Source organism: Sorex fumeus, unplaced genomic scaffold (genome assembly GCF_029834395.1).
Source record: "Sorex fumeus unplaced genomic scaffold, SorFum_2.1 ptg000037l, whole genome shotgun sequence".
NCBI lineage: Eukaryota > Metazoa > Chordata > Mammalia > Eulipotyphla > Soricidae > Sorex > Sorex fumeus.
Genome location: NW_026606094.1, coordinates 75,777,600 through 75,794,485, shown reverse-complemented (window position 1 = coordinate 75,794,485; position 16,886 = coordinate 75,777,600). Strand labels below are relative to the sequence as shown.

General features: G+C 46.9%; 1 protein-coding gene across 1 annotated transcript in view; it reads right to left on the bottom strand.

Moving 5' to 3' along the window:
* The window catches only part of BMPER (BMP binding endothelial regulator), a 320,091-nt gene extending 311,880 nt beyond the window's left edge, over positions 1-8,211 (bottom strand). The window contains exons 1-2 of the mRNA XM_056118140.1: positions 7,866-8,211; positions 6,797-6,882 (exon numbers count right to left, since the gene is read on the bottom strand). Of these exons, the coding sequence (XP_055974115.1) occupies positions 6,797-6,882; positions 7,866-7,974 (195 nt within the window). The 5' untranslated portion in view covers positions 7,975-8,211. The remainder of the gene's footprint in view (positions 1-6,796; positions 6,883-7,865) is intronic.
* Between the last annotated feature and the right edge of the window lie 8,675 nt (positions 8,212-16,886).

Below are 16,886 nucleotides of genomic sequence, written 5' to 3'. Positions count from 1 at the left end.
TCCAACACATCTCTCTGGATCCTGTGGCCAAGCCATTCCACATCTCTCCTCACCCCAAACCTAAGGTTCATGAGTGGTTCAGACCTCCTTGTTCTTGCACTCAAGATGCCCCTTACTGGCTCTGGGGCTTCGTCATGCTGGATTCCAGTCTGAACTTGGGGTATCCCAAATGCTGCCATTTCCACATATCCATGCACACATTCCTCCATATCCTTTCTCCTATAGTGTTCTTCCTTCCTCCCCTCACGGTCCTCTGCACGTCTATCCTCGGAATTCACTTACAACTCCCCAGAACTTGGGTTTGAATTTGATGTAGTGCATTTCTATCACTGTTGCAAGACATATTGGTCTGTGCATCTGACTGCTCAATTAGTAAGTGGGTCTGTCCTGTGGGTCTCCACTGCCCTGAGGTGCACAACTAGCACAATGCTTCAAACATGGAAAAGGCTAAAAATAACAGAATAAAATGGAAGGGGGAATGAAGTGTGGAGAGAAGGAAGAAAGAAAAATATTATTGAATTTATAACCTGCTATCCAAGCGCCTTAAGTGGTGTTCTACAGAATTAGAACTGGAAATCAAGAGTTCTTAAGATATACATCCGGCTCACTGACTGATCTTACTAAATTCAACAAGCATACTTGACCTCCTAGTTCCATGAAAGGTATGATTACTCATATTCTCTTCATGCACAAAGTATTCAATATGCTATCAATTAGACAAAAGAGGGTGTGAAACACTGATATCCTTTACCCAACAATGTCTTATTGGCCTAAGTGATAGTACAGCAGGTAGGGTGCTTGCCTTGCATTCAGCTGCTCTGGGTTCAATCCTGGGCATCCCATACGGTCCCCAGAGTCCTCCAAAACTGACTGCAGAGCCAGGAGTAAACCCTGAGCATCTCCAGGTATGGCCCAAAATAAAAATGAAAAATAAACACAAAAACAAAATGCCTTAATTGTGGGCTCTGTGTGCAAGCCTTTTGCCCAGCCTCAATTTTCCACACCCTGCTCTGAGTTCCAGTGTGGGAAAGAGCCCTCCCTCTCCAGTTCAGCACCTGACACTCACCACCATGGATTTCTGAGACAGAGAGCAGCAGTACAAAGGGAGATGGAAGCATGTCTGAGGTGGGATGAGAGTGGGGAAGGGGAGCACAGGAGTCCGAGAGGCAACAGAAAGCTACTCCTGTCTGGAACGGGGTCCACAGACTTCCACACGGTGGACCAGGAAAATCCCAAGATGCCAGACCACTAGGTGGTTTTTCCAGAACTGCAGTGCTCGAGTCCCAACCCTGTCCCTCTGCCAATAAAATTATAAGTGAAGGTGACCCCACCAACACATAGACATAAATATCACAAATACACACACACACACACACACACACACACACATACAAGGCCTCATGTCTATGGAAAGGTTTGGGTTATTTTTCTTCTTGTTCTTCTTTTAGTGTTTGATAGAGAGCAAGGGGCTGGCCCAAAAGCATTGGACCAAAAGGAAGCAGACCAGATCAGCCTAATCCAAGCACATAAATGCTACTGACTAGCCCTGCTCATTCATAATGATCGGCTGAATGTGCTATGGCTCTTTTCCATGAGCTTACCTTCCTTTCTCCTTCCCACCCTACCTTTTCACTCCTGCTAACAAATGCAATAAATAATAAATTAGGCTGGAAAGACAGTACAGTGGGTAGGGAAATTACCTTGCATGTAGCCAACCCTGGTTCAGTCCCCAGCACGGCATATGGTACCCTGAGGAGTACCAGGACTGACCCCTGAGTATGTCCCACACTCCCCCTCCCCAGAAAAAATAATAATAAGGTAAGAATTTAAGCAAGAATGCCACCAGCAATGACAGAAATAATGAATAACTCCAGAGAGTTCATGACATGCCAAGCACAGACTCGGTCTAATAGTCTACTGCACTTAGTTCCCACACCATCTCTCAGAGCTAAGTTTTAGAACCCATCTCTTTCTCTCCACATGAGAAAATTGAGGCTTAGAAACCACTAGTTTACCACCAGTATATGACAAAGACAAGATCTGAAACTAGTTGAGGCAGAAGCAATAATCCTGCATTAAGTCCCAATGAGTTGCATGCAACAGAGCTGGGTTCAATCCTTGGCACCCCGTACGATCGTGCAAGACCCACCAGGAATGAACCCTGAGCACAGAGTCAGGATTAAATCCTAATCACATCTAAGATGTAGTCTCCAAAGCTAAGCCTCCAGAAAAGAAAAAAAACTGAACCTGGGATAGTCTGACAGCAGGCGTTCTCAATAAAGTTGTCCTAGAATTGCCCAAACTCTCTCTCTGTTTGAAAGAGCTCTTCAAATCCAGAGGAGGCTTTATACTACAGACCAAATGCCTTGTCACTGCCCCAGAGAGAGCCTGTGATATCTTTTTGAAGATTGAAATAACTCTCTGAAGCCCTTGAGGATACTTTAAATACTTTAACCAGCACAAACAAATTCATTCATTCCAGTTCTGGTTCTTGGAACCTGGGTCACCTCAGGATATTTGCTCATCCCTGGCCCCAATGAACACCTTAAGGAAGAGGTAAAATACTAGTGGGGCACCCACTGACGGAGCTGTGAGGCTGAGGCACTTGCTCTATGCTCACATGCTTCTGGAGTCCTGCATTTAGACCCTAGCACTGCTTGGTCCCTGAGGCACAAGGGGTGGCCCCCACCCCCTGCACTCGCCTGGGATTGGAGTCTCCTTCCACCAGAGGTTCACTGGGTATAGCCAGACAACATATTCAGATCTGTCTCAGAGCTCATACAGGGGGATTTATCTGCACAATGGTATAAGTTAGTTTCCATCCCTTCAAAAAATTCTATTGAATACATTAGTCTATGGAGATGCCATGGACCACAGCACTACTAAACAGACAATGAATAATCAATTCAGATCATTTCCTAAGTGAGCATCGAAGTTGAGAAGTTATAAGAAACTTTTAAATTATAGCAATATTACATAAATATAGTAAGCACAGATCTCTCCAAACATATATGGGTATATTACATATAAAAATGCAATATAAAAACTATATATACCCTTGCTCTTGATGCCTCTTCTCCTTCCTAACATCCCTTCACATACACACACAGCCTCTCACATACACAGTCACACGTTCATACACATACACTCAGTCACGCACTGTTACACACACATACACACTCATTCATACCCACACTCATACTCACACCTGACTCATAGTCACACACACTGACTCACATGTAGTCACGTACATTCACATACATTCACACACACTGACGCACACATACATATGTCCACAATTACACACATACTGACTCACATATGGTCACATTCACACACCCACTCACACACACCCGCTCACACATACTCACATACTCAGACATACACCCACTTGATATAGTTATCCACTCAACAGACACCTGTTCATACACTACTACTCACATATAGTTACACATATACACACCCACTCACACATTCACTCATACACACACTCACAAACATCCACAGGCTCATACATATGCAGTCACACACCCCACAGAATATTCTCCCTCATTCTCTGGACAAGTGTTTGACATGTATCCAACACTTGTTCAGATAATAAATATCTATTCTCTAGATAGGACATGAGGATTTCATAGAGATAGTAGCCCCAGAGAAGTGACGATGTTGGTAGCTTCTGTGTTGGGTGACAGAGGTTTCTGTGATGTGAAGGTGGAGGACGGCAGACAAAGTCTCCTCTGTGCTCACCACTTGCTCAGCCCCGAATAGGTGGAGCCCTCCTTCTAACACCGAATTTCACGTTGCTTTTTATGAGCACAGGGTCCATTTCTACATTGCACCTCTGGATTTAAAAGAGGAAATTTAAACCTCAGAATAATGTTTTCTGCTGAACAAAATGTATGCCAAACTAAGCTCTGACCAACTTCTGGTTTTCTGAGCAGCGGCCTCCAAAGTTTTCTCAAGTTTCCAGGATTGGGCTGGACTCATGGGCTGTGCCTCCTAGAATAGAGGTAGACAGGGTGGGGAAGGGTCACTTCTCAGGGGTGTGTGTGTGTGTGTGTGTGTGTGTGTGTGTGTGTGGCGGGAGGGGCGGGGAGTGAGGGGCAAAGAGCCCAACAATTGCTTCCACTCCATTCTCTGGGGCTGTTGCTGGCTCCATCAGAGTCACTAGAGGCACCCGGAAGCTTTTCTCCCTTAAGTGTTAAGAGAGACAGGAAGAAGGATTTCCAGCATGATTGGGGTAGATAATGCCTGGTTCTGCTCCCTGAGAACATTCTTTAAAATGGGTGAAGCCCCACTTTGCTCTTGCCAGGCTCTTGCTTGGACACTGTGACAACACCAGCAGTGGCCCCAAACTGAAAACTAAAATAAAAATAGAGCACTGCAGGGTCAGAGAGATAGTATAGTGGGTAGGGCACTTGCCTTGCACACAGCAGACCTGGTCCATCCAGAGAACCCCATTTGGTTCTCAGAGCCCTGCCAGGAGTGAGCCCTAAATACAGAGCCAAGTGTCAGTCCTGAGAATTGCCAGGTATGGCCCCCAAACTAAAACCAAACCAACCAAGCAGTGCAAACTCAATTGCTCGCCCTCCCCAAATTTTAGCACCAAGGTCCCACTTTCCATTGCCTCTCTGGAATCAAGGAACTGAAAAACTTTTTGTCTCCCAGCAACACCCTGACCCTCACACACACACACACACACACACACACACACACACACACACACACACCTTTTAAACAAGATCCATCACCAGCTAACACACAAGTTTTTCTTGGACCACAGCTGGTTCTGGCAACACGCTCAGGTCTATGCAGATGAGGATAAATGAGGATAAAATTATTCAGGTCTGTTTGCCGTGGCCATTACGCCCACTGTCATCCTCAAAATTCCCATAGAAATGAGCTCACTGCACCTTTGAAACATTTCTGAACTCAAAGGCTTAAAAACCAGGTCAAGTTGATTTTGAGGGGTTTTAATTCTGTAATCATTTGCCGAACCCTAAGCGATGTTCTTTCCTAACTGAAACAGTTCATGTCTTTTTTAGCATATGTTGAGGTTAGCTATTTTTTTTCTTTTTTCAACATATGTTAGGAAATAAGACACCAACTTAGACTCAGCCTTTGGTACCTTTCTACCAAAAGACTGGACCGACACCATCTAAATATTTTTAGATATTTTCTTTTTGCAAAGTCCTGACTGAGGACTATTACATACCCTTTCACTGTACATACACAAAACTAGCTCACAACTAAAGCTCCCTGCAGGTCAAATGAAATAACGGGATTTTCCTTTCATATAATGTGATTAGCAAATGTTAGCTAACTCAGCTTTGTAAAGATTCAAAGGGAAGGGGAAAAAAAAAGTAACCCAAGCAGTGACAAATATTTGAATACTGGACCATCTTTCTGTTTTCTTTGCTTTTTGGTATCTCTAGACAAAAAGCCTGTTTTTGTCTAGAGTTGCAGGCATGCACTCTGGAGTCCATTCAGCTTTGCTGTTGACCAAGGGAGACACTCCCAAGATACTCAAATGTGGGACTCTCAGTCTCTCATCTGCTAATTAAAGGAGGAACCCTCCTCAGGTTTGTCCTATGTAAAGATTAACTTCCAGCAATGCTCACCAGTTCTGAGCATCGCTGGGTGTGGCCCAAAAGACAAAAAAGAAAAAAAATAGACATACAAATACACTACATTTATAAATAAAAGACTCCAAACTAAAACCCAAAACTTTTCTCAATGGCCCTTCTAATAAAAAAAAAAAAAGCATTATTTATAACAGCAACACGAAGACAAAATAGAGCACTCCACTCAGCTTTCTTTTTTGGAGCAGCAATACGGAAAACCCAATACATTTCTGGAGGGCTCCTGGGCCATCAGAAGAGGTTCTCAGGGGACCGTGCAATGTCATCCAATGGTCTTGGAGCCCCCCACATGCAAAGAACTAGCTCAGTCCTTTGAGTTATCTCCCCATCTAAAGAATTTTATGTCTGTTCCTGCAGCCGTCTTGGTCTTCAGAAGCTGATCATCATTAATGCAAACGTTCACCTTCACTCATTTATCATTTTGCAATATTTACCTCATCTCTTGTTGTGAACATCTGGGTAGCTTAAACCCAGATGGCTTGGCTTTCACCTAAACAGAGGTGACTCCTTCACCAGCTCCATGGAGGAAGCTGACTGCATAACAATCTCTCGCTCAGGTCTTTGCGGGTTACCGTTTTCCTATATTTCCATCAGGGCTTGGGTAGGCGAAGCATTGACTCAAGGGCTGACAAAGGTGACTAACACATAACACACCCTTGGGCTTAATTTTCAACCCAGAAATTCTTATTCTTTTAACTTAACCTGCCCCATATATTACTTTGGGGATCTTATTATTAATTACTGAACTAGAATAAATCAAGACACGTTATTTTTTGAAACTGAGTAGCCACCACTAGCATTAACAATGGAGCCTATGGCCCAGTTCCTTTCTAAATTCTGCTTCCAAGTCAGAAGGCTGAAGACTGCTTCTGAGAGCGGAGTTTATAACCAGCAAAGAAATTCAAGATCACTTCTTGTTATCTTGGTTAGTCCTCACCACTGGGCCTTCCCCTCTCTTTCTCTTTCCCCTTGTCCCTGATCTTTAGACCTGAATGTCATCTCACCCATTGGATTCACATAACTGTACTTGGGAGGTGTGTGCAGTTTTGTATTGACTGATGGTAATCCTTGAGGCCTGTTCATATGATCACACTTAAGGGATTCACCTTGCCTGAACCGCGATGGACCCCACAGATCAGATGGGCAACACTCACCAAGCAGACGCACATTATACAAGGGTTGTCGGTGATAAAGGGAATCTGGAGAACTTCACCTTCATTTTCACATTTTGCGACAGAACCTGAAGTCAGGAATCAAAGTTTGAATTGAAACTTAACTCACTGGCATGATCACAAAGTTTGTTTTTGCTGACCATCCTTTCAGCAGCAATGACCCAAATTTTAGAAATACTTAATGAGCTTTAAAATTTCTAACTCACCGAGTCAAACTGCCCCCCCCCCCCAGAAAAAAAAAAGAAAATTAGGTAATTGTATTCTTAGGACTCTGATGGAGATATATTTTCTGCTCTCCAATGATTTGATGAATACTCTTCTTTTAAGAAGGTGTTTTAGTTAAACACACAACCACGCGTAAAATATTGAAGTCGGTCACTCTGGCTGATCTTAGATGAGAGTCTGAATCGGAGGTTCAGGACTGTCCTGATGAACAGGCCTCTATAGGCATGAACCTCACTTAGTGGCGGGTGGAAATCACTTTTTAAACACAAGCGTCTTTGCTCTTACGGACGGACTCAATATTTCCTTTTTGCACCAGGTGTCAGTAAAGCCTGTCCTTCAAAACAGCAGCTGAGGTCTTCACCTGCCTGACAACATATCATTATGATATCTCGCCACTATTGCCCTTTTAACATATGATAATCTATTTAAATGCTAGATCTGGAGGGCAGCCGCGGGTGCATTTTTAAAAAGCACACTCCCGGCGCGAAAGGTAGAGGAAAGAGCGAGAGAAGAGCGTGCTCCCAAAAGGATGCATTTCTTCCCCGTCAATTTGCAAGGAGGAGGCAAGATTAGAGCAAGGTTGGGGGAAGACATTAAAAATAAATCAGGGGATTTGTACAATCCAACTAGGATCTCCACATTAGTGTCTGGGGTCCCCACCGCCCGCCCGGCGCTCAATCACCACCGCGCAGCCCGCAGCCAGGATACCCGGGATACCCGGGACACTACGGACCCCCGGCCCCAGGTGCTCCCTAGCTGTGCCCCCGGCCCCGCCGCGCCTCCTCCCAGGTACCGGGGCCCGGGGAGTTGCTCCAGCCCTGCCTACCTGTCAGGAAGGAAGACGCCAGGGACACCGGCACCCCGGAGAAACTGAGCAGCAGCAGGACGCAGCAGGTCGCCGCGGTCCGAGCCCCGACGCCGCACGAGCCGCGCATCGTCGCCTGGAGGCGTCCCGGGCGCCGGCAGGTCCGCGCCGCCGCTCGCAGTCCGGGTCGGGCTCCGGGCGGGCGCGGAGACGGGGCGCGGGGGCGCGGCGGGGGCGGGCGCGGGGGCGGGGTGCGGGCCCGGAGGAGGGTCCTGAGCCCGCGCCTCCAATGCGGCTTTGCTCTCTGTCGGGAGTCGCTCGCCGCCACCAGCTGCGAGCCGGAGAAGGAAGGAGGTGTCGCCACCGCCGCGTCCCCGCCCGCTCCACCGCCTGCGGCGCGGCCGGACGCACGCGAGGGGGCGCGGGGCTGGGGACGCGGCCCCCGGCAGCGGCGGAAACGGGTGTCGGCGCTTCTCCAGGTGGCCGCGCCTGGGAAAAGCGCCTCCGGCCGGGTGCGAGGGGCACCCCAACACCCCGAGGCTCTGCTCCGCTCCCGGCGCGAGGCGGGGCGGGTAGGCGCGGGGCGCGGGGTACGGAGCGGGTGGCCGGCGGGGTGAAGCTGCTGGCGCTGCCGGGCCCGGAGCTGCGCGGCCGACTCCTCCCTCCGGCCCGGGCGGGGCGCGGCCGCACTGACCGCTCGGCCCCCGCGGCTGCGAGCCCCAGCCCCGCTGCGCCCCCGCAGTGCGCGCCCCGGCTGGCCGCACCCCGCGCCCGAGCTCCGAGGATGCGCTGCGGCGGTCGGGGACGCGGGGCAGGACTGGGCGCAGGGTAGAGACGGGGCTGGAACGGGGCGCGAGGCAAGGACCCGGGGCAGAGACCCGACGCAGAGTAGGGATGGGACTGGGATGGGGCGCGGGGCTGGGACGGGGCGCAGGGTAGGGACTGGGCTGGGACGGGCTGAGACGGAGCGCTGGGCAGGGACCCGCGAGCAAAGACAAGCTCCGAGCAGGGATGGGGCGCTGTGCGCACCGTACTGACCTAGCCGGGACACTGCAAGGACCGGGCTTGGCGGGTAACAGGCGCGGAGCGCGCAGAGGAGCCAGACGCTGGCTCGCCTGTCTTGGGACTCTCCGTGGCGCCCGCTGCCCTCTTATGGAGACGGAGTCGCTCCCCTGTCCCGCCCGAGGGGCCCGGCGGACACGGCGCGGCGGGGCGCACCTCCCGGCGTCCCAGGGCCGCGCAGGCTGTGCGCAGCGCACACCCGCAGCTTTGAGAGGCGATTCGCCTGCTCGCCCGCGTCGCATCCGTCTGTGTCCCCGCGGGTAAGGGCTCTGATAGTTTGTTTTCACTTTCATCCGGTGGCTCAGATGCTGCATTTAATTCACGCGGCATCGCCAACCTCCCTGGTCGCTTCTGGAGCTGACGGGAGCGCGTTGCTCAGACATTTAAAAAAAAAAAGAGATAGGAAAGTGGTCGGTATTCAGAGATTAAGGCGCCTGCCTTGCGTGTAGTAGACCCGGGTTCAATTCCCGGCACCACTTAGGGTCCCCTGAGCACTGTCAGGAGTGACACCTCTGCATCAATGAGTGCGCCCCAAAAATAAGTAAAAAGAGAAGAAAGATGATCGCTGAGTACTTAAGTCTCTCCTGCCGACAAAGAACAGCCGTGGCCAGAAAACTTCTTCAAAATCCGGCTCTGCTGTGTGTGACCCCTAAGGAATCACGTAGTCCGGTAAAGAGAGGACGCAGATATAGTCACCATCGCAGAAGCCTGCCTCAGTTCTCAAACCTAAAAACAACGGGGAGAGACAGCACAACCTGAGTTCAATCCCCGGCAGTACAGAGGCCCCAAGCACCGAGGGAGGGTGGCCCAAAATCCAAAGGGATATAAAAGGTAGACATCCCGACTGGCCAGGTGTGTGATTTGCGTGCAGGAGGCCTGGTCTGGTGGGAGCACTGCGTCAGGATCACCCCACCCCACCCTTGAGCACAGTGCCACTATTGCACTGATGTGGGCCCCAAACCCAAGAAACAAAATACCAGCTTTTACTGCTTGTAGGTGCAAACAGTTAAAACTGCTGTGTGCTCTATGAAATAGATGCTCACTGGTTACTTAGATATATTTTAAATGCTGTCTCTTAATTACTGAAGACAGTGACAGGGAAGGGGAAGGACTTCCGTTGCCCCAGACATGACTGGACATAGAGGACAATGAACTTCCAAGTGAGCTTGAGTAACTGTGGTATGAGGTTCCTGGCACACACCCTATAGCCTGTATTTTGCAAATGGAACCACTCATGGTGGCAGTAGCATTTCTCTGGTCAGAGGCCTGGTGCTTTGCACACTGGTTCCAGGTGTAAAGCCACATGGGAGGTGTTTCTGACTGCCTGGAAGCTTGTCAGTGAGAAAGAGGGAGGGAACCCTTGACTCTAATTGCCCTTCTTCCTCTGGGTTCCAATATACTGTTTCCAGGGCTTCCCCTTGCTACACAAACAATCCCTACCTTTCAAAGAGCACTTCACTCCAGGGCACCTTAGTGCCACAGTCCCACTTTCCCCCTTCCTCCCTTCAAGGGACAAGATATCAGCTGTCCATTGGTGGTCCGTTACTGTCTACCACAGTCAAGCTATTCTGGCACAGAGAAAAAGCAATATGCACCGAAGGCACAAAGATTTGCTTTCCACTAGTTGGTCTATTTGAGGGCCACACCTGGCAGTGCTCAGGGCTTACTCCAGGTTCTGTGTTCAGAGATCATGCACAAAGGCTTGGGTACCATTTGTGATGGGGGAAATTGGACATCGGGTTAGCTGCATGCAAGTCAAGAGCCTTATCCCCTGTACTATCTCTCTGACACCACTTTCACATTTAAAATAAGTGACAGTACCACCGAAATCCCCAGAGACACTTGATTGAAACCAGAAAGAGAACAAACTCTGTTCAGCTCTGCTTCTCACATGTGTCAGTTGGCACCTCCACTGCCACCAAAGTACACCCGCCCCTCCCCTGCTGACCTCGTGTCATTTCAAGTCCACTTGCTCCTTCCCCAGCACACAATCCTCACCACTTGGTAGCCTTCATTCTGTAATCAAAGCTAAGGATTTGTTAACATTGGATACTGCCCCATTCACTGACCTCGTTTTCTTTATATTCTACACATGAGAGAGAACATCTGGTATGTGCCACCCCCCGAACATATTTTCTTTAATATAGCCATCTCTCTCTCTCTCTCTCTCTCTCTCTCTCTCTCACACACACACACACACACACACACCACGTTGTCGCCAAAGGTCAAAGTCCATCTTTCCTTATGGCTAAGTAGTACTCCACTGTGCATATATCTCACAATTTCTTTATTCACTCATCTGTTGCTGAGCACTTGAGATTGTCCAAGCCTTATTATTGTATTATCATTGCAATGATAATTATTCCTGCAATGGTCAGTGGATATTTCTCTCCATATTAATCACAGTGTTCATGGGGTAGATGCCAAGTATCGAAATCACCGAGTCACATGGTAATTCTTACTTTATTTTTTTGAGAAGTCTCTATATTATTTTCCAGAGAAGCTGAGCCAGGTAGCATTCCACCAACAATGAATGAGGGTTTCTTTTTCATTACATTTCAGCCAACCCTGGTTGTTTCCAGTGTTTCTGATCTATGCCATTCTCACTGATATGAGGTGATATCGCCTTGAAATTTCATTTGGTCATCACCAGTGCTGAATACTTTATAAAGACCATTTATTTAACACAGTCTGTTCCATTCATAGCTAGACAAAGCACTACTTATCTTCTTTAAAGTGAAATACATAACCTGTCAGACTAACAGGCAGACAGACCTGTCGTAGGAGGAATTCTCTTCATTTCCTTGAAAAACTATGATGTTGAATCTGTGCTGGAAACCCAACTAAACATACAGGAAAATGTGGATTTTTAAGTCTCCAGGTCACCTCAAGAGAAATCATATCAAACCACCTTCGTAAAAATGTAAATAAATCAAGCCCTTCCAAACTACAGCCAAGTAAAAGGACTGTGAAACTACCCATGAGGGAGGGTTGAAAGGAGTCTATAAATTTATGAAGGTTTTGCTTTATAAAACGCACCAGACTAGGCATTTTAGACTTGATAAGGATAAGGGATGGTGCTACCAAGAAGCTGAGAAGCCAGTAACTGAGATAAAGCAAGTTTATAAATGAATGTCGTGCAAGGTTGAAAGTGAATGTCAGCGGAGTAGATAAAGTAGCTTGCCCTGCAAGCTGAAAGGCAGTAGAGATTAAGCTTCAGAAGGAGGTGGCACGGCACAAGAAGGAGCCTTGAACACAGGCAAGTTTTAGGAGGAGGAAGGGCTGTCCAGGACAGCAGGGTGACAGCAGGAGGTCACATGATTCATTAACAGCAGGGAGAAGGCATTCACTTGACTCTATCTGTTGGCTGGGCAGGAGTCGTGGGGAGGGTTGGAGATAATCGGGGATGGATGGGCTGCAATGACAGGCTCCACCCTGATGATAAAGAGGAAGGCAGCCAGAGAGGACCTTCAAAGTGTCCAGTTCTGTCAAACAGCTACACCACCTTTCTTTACCCTGGGAAACATTTCTGCAGATGTAATCTGCGGTGTGCACATGAAGTCTTTATGCGCAAATGCTAGAGAATGCCACTTCCAGTTAGATCTGTTTGAAAGGGTGATGCTGTATTTTTCATCCTCTAAGTTATGGCTGAAGACCTTCTTGGGAGAAAGTGAAAATGTTTGCATTTTTTTGTTGAATTCTTTGGTTTTGTCATCACACTGGGCAGTGCTCAGAGGTCTTTCCTGGGGGGTCACCCCAATATGATCATGCAATATCAGATTGAATCCAGCCCTTAGTATGCAAAGCATGCACTAGAGCCCATTGAGCTATCCTTCTAGCCTAAAAATCCCATTTTTAAACCATTGAAAAAATAATAATGAATGAAACTGGTGATTTTAGAGTTCATACTGATGGGTGTAGCCCCAAACCCCTTCAATAATAATAAGAAGAATAGTAATAATTCTGAGGGATAAGATGTAAATGACTTGCCCATAACCATAACCCATTTAAGTATAAGTCTTGGTCTTAGTCATAGCACTCTTTGTAACAAGTATAATCTTGTAATGAAAACCTGCCTTCTTGAGTCATAAGAATTATGGGTAACTATCACCAAATGTTTTAAATATGATACAAATTAAAGTTGCAGATTTGGCAAAATAGGTACTTATATCTAATGAACTGAACTGGCACCAATGATGTAAGTAGATATGGGGCAGAGAGATCATATAGTAGGTAAGTTAGAGCATTTCCCACTGCTGGATGTGCCCCAGGGAAACAAACAGAAAGCAGGTAGGGTACTTGCCAACCCTGGCTTGATTCCTGGCATCACATACGATCCCTTGAGCACCACCAGAGGTGAGCTGTGAGCACTGTCAGTGTGGCCCCAAAACCAAAAACCAATTTTTGTAATTTAAAAGCAACTAAAACTTTGCTCACCAAATGAACAATGAAAATTTATTTGGGTATTTCTAAGCCAAAATGCCAAAGTTCTGTACTTCTGGACTGAGCTGCTTAACTTCTGGTCTTTCAGATTGGGCTAGAGACCACTGAAGATAAAGAGGAAGTCCTAGATTCTTCCCAAGGATCCTATAGTCCTTCTAAAATAGCAGCGGCTCCAAAATGACTTTGGAGAAAATGGATAAGAAAGGAGAATGTGACGAGAAAGGCATCATTTCAATGATATTTATCTATTTTGCTTAAATAAGCACTATTAAAACTGAATTAGTGAGTCATTGCTCTCATGCCTCCTAACTTATTTTCTTTATTATTTGTAACCTTAAGGCTCTTTTCCTTACTCACTAAAAAAAGTTTGCCCATTTCCAAAACAAGACATTTCAATAAAGATGGTAGAACCAGCACCTTTTTAGATATGATTGTATCAAAATAACAAAATAATTTATTCAAAATTTGAATCAATATTAGAAAATATAACCCCCCTTTCATGCATACTCTGACCAAACCCTAGTCTCCAAGGAAATGATAATGTTATGCTATGAGTTAGGGTGTGAGGTTTACCTGATGTGCAAAACACAAGTCGAAACAACAAAGCTGGGTGCCACAAATTCTCCAGTTTACAATGGAGACACGACAGTTATTTTACAAAGATTTTTTTTTAATTCCCATCATTTGGGGTCAGAGAAATAGTGCAGTAGGTAGAACATTTGTCTTACATGTGGCTGACCTGGGTTCCATCCCTGGTACCTTAAAGGGTCCCCCTGAGCCCACCAGAAGTGATCCCTGAACCAGGAGTAAGTACTAAGGTATGTCCCCAAAACAAAACACACAAACAAAAAATTCTAATCATCTAATATATATGTTTATGTGCTGATTGATTTTCGAGGTTCACTGAATAAACAATCTCTTTATGTTGGAGTTCTCAAAATCCAATACCCATTTGGCTCCAGAGCTAAATAGGCAAGTTCACATCAGTGTTTTGATACAGGTTCCTTCTAAGTTCCATAAGAAGACACTTCCCAAACCAATCCCACAACTGCCGGGCACAGGAGATGTGCAGCCTTATCTGTCTCTCCAAAATGGGAGGTAGCTGAGAGAATGTCTCAGGGGCTGAGCATCCTCCAACCAGATCCTCCATCTTCCAGTAGGCATGCGTCACACCCACCAACTTCCCCCCAGCACCGTGTAATTCCATCAACGGCCAAGACCCAGAGATTATAAAACCCAGCTCCCAGAAGTCCATGGCTGCATTTGCAGCTGTGCAACATCTTATTATCTCATTCAATGGCGACCACAAAGCAGAGACATTGGCTAAGCTAATGCCTTATTTCTGTTATTTAGAGTCTATTAACTAGAAGACTAAGCTGGTCTCCTTCAGAGTCAGATTTGACAGAGCAGAGAAAATCACCAGCCACTCAGAGCCATCACTCACTATATCTAGAGACTTTGAGTCCTGCACTGGTTGGACTCTAAGAGGAGGAATACTTCTGAAACGCAAGTGAGTGTGGTGGAGATTCTGAGAGCCCCTTGGATACTCCCCACAACTCATTCTCCTTTTCCAGATGAGCCCATGACTGACTTTTGGTCTGAGGAATAAAAGTGGAAAGTGTCTCTGAAGCTAAGGCCATGCTCGCTTTCCCAGCAACAGCCACCATATCAAATGGAAAGACTTGGGGCAGAAAATTTCAGGGACGTGGCAGAGTCAGAGAGCAAAGTAAACTTGGGGCTGACTATCTCTGATTTTTCACAATAGAAAATGAAAAGCAGTAATCTCCCCAGTTGCAGATCTCACTGGTGTCTTTGAGTTTATTCCCCCACCCCCACCTTCCCTTCCCTCTGTTGATGTTGCAGAGACCAGAAGCGTCTGACATGCTTTACTGTGTTGCCTGTGTTCTCTGTGCCTACAAGTTAGAGCCCCACTGTCTGACTGCAATCCTGCATCTCATAGGTCTGTGAGCCCTCAGCTTGAAGCTCATATCCAGCCACAGTGCTCAGATGTGCAAACACTGCAATAAAAGCCTTAGCGAACTCTGAAATGAAAATGATGTGTGAGCACCAAGCCAGGAATGCAACCCTTGCCCAAAACACATGTGGAGCTCCCGAGACAGAGAGCAGCCCCCAATAACAACAAGGCTGTGTGTGCAAGCGCCAGAATACTTGGTGAGCACCATGGCCAGCTCTCAGAGGTTCAGAGTCCTGGTCATTGCAACAATGCCACCAACAGACGGAAGGGGAAGGTGCTGGAGAAGGTGCTTAACATGTTACCAGAAAAAAAAATATATGATTCCCTGAGTATCACCAGGAATGATTCATGAGCACAGAGCCAGGAGTAAACCCTGGAAACAGTGAGTGTGCTCCCCAAACTAATAATAATAATGAAAACAATCTAAACATTTTGGGGGTATTTTTTAGTATTTTATCCATTGTGGCAGAGCCTCCTGCCCCCGCACCTGGCTGTCCTCCCTGGAGTCCCTTGGAAGGGGGGCAGGTTGAGTTTCCCTCCCCGCCCCAAGCAGAGCCCCAGCAGAGCCCCAAACCCCTCCGGAACCAGCCACAACCATGCAGAGACCATTCTCCACATGCATGAAGATACCAGCAGAGGAACAAAGGCGTGCGGGTCCTGGGGCTGAGATCTCCAAGCCTACTCGGATAGGGGCTGAGCATCCTCCAACCAGATCCTCCATCTTCCAGTAGGCATGGGTCACACCCACCAACTTCCCCCCAGCACCGTGTAATTCCATCAACGGCCAAGACCCAGAAACTATAAAACCCAGCTCCCAGAAGTGCATGGCTGCATTTGCAGCTGTGCGACATCTTATTATCTCATTCTTGCTTTGACAACCTGGCAGGCTACCAAGTGTAGCCTGCCCACGCAGCAGAGTCTGGCATACTCCCCGTGGCATACCCAATATGCCAAATACCAGTAACAGTGATGGGTCTCATTCTCCTAATCCTGAAAGAGCCTTGAATGTGGCACTTTTTATAATCTCAGGGCTAGGACGAAGGAGACGTTACTGATGCCTGCTCGAGGCAATAGATGAACAACAGGATGATCATGATTTATCCATTGTAATGGTAATTACAATGTAATGGTTGACCCCAAAATAAGAAATATAAGTAAACAGGATAAGACATTGTTGTTTCTTATCACAGTGACTGGCTTTATACTAGGTAATTTACATAGATTACTTTTTCCTTTTCTTTTCTTTTACAAATCATTTTTGAGCAACAGGTAGAACACTTTCCTTGCACTCGGATGACCTGAGTTCGTTCCCCAGAACCCCACATGGTCCCCTAAACCCTGCTAGAGTGATCCCTCAGCACAGAGTCACAAGTAAGCCCTGAACACAGAGCCAGAAGTAACCCTGAACACTGATAGAAATAAATAAATACATAATTATTTTGAGGTCATAACTTTTAATGATTTTGACTTGGTGTATTTTAGTACAGCATTATAATCCAATATCTGTATATATTACATTGTGATCACCTACACTTGAAAACACACACACACCCCTCCTTCTC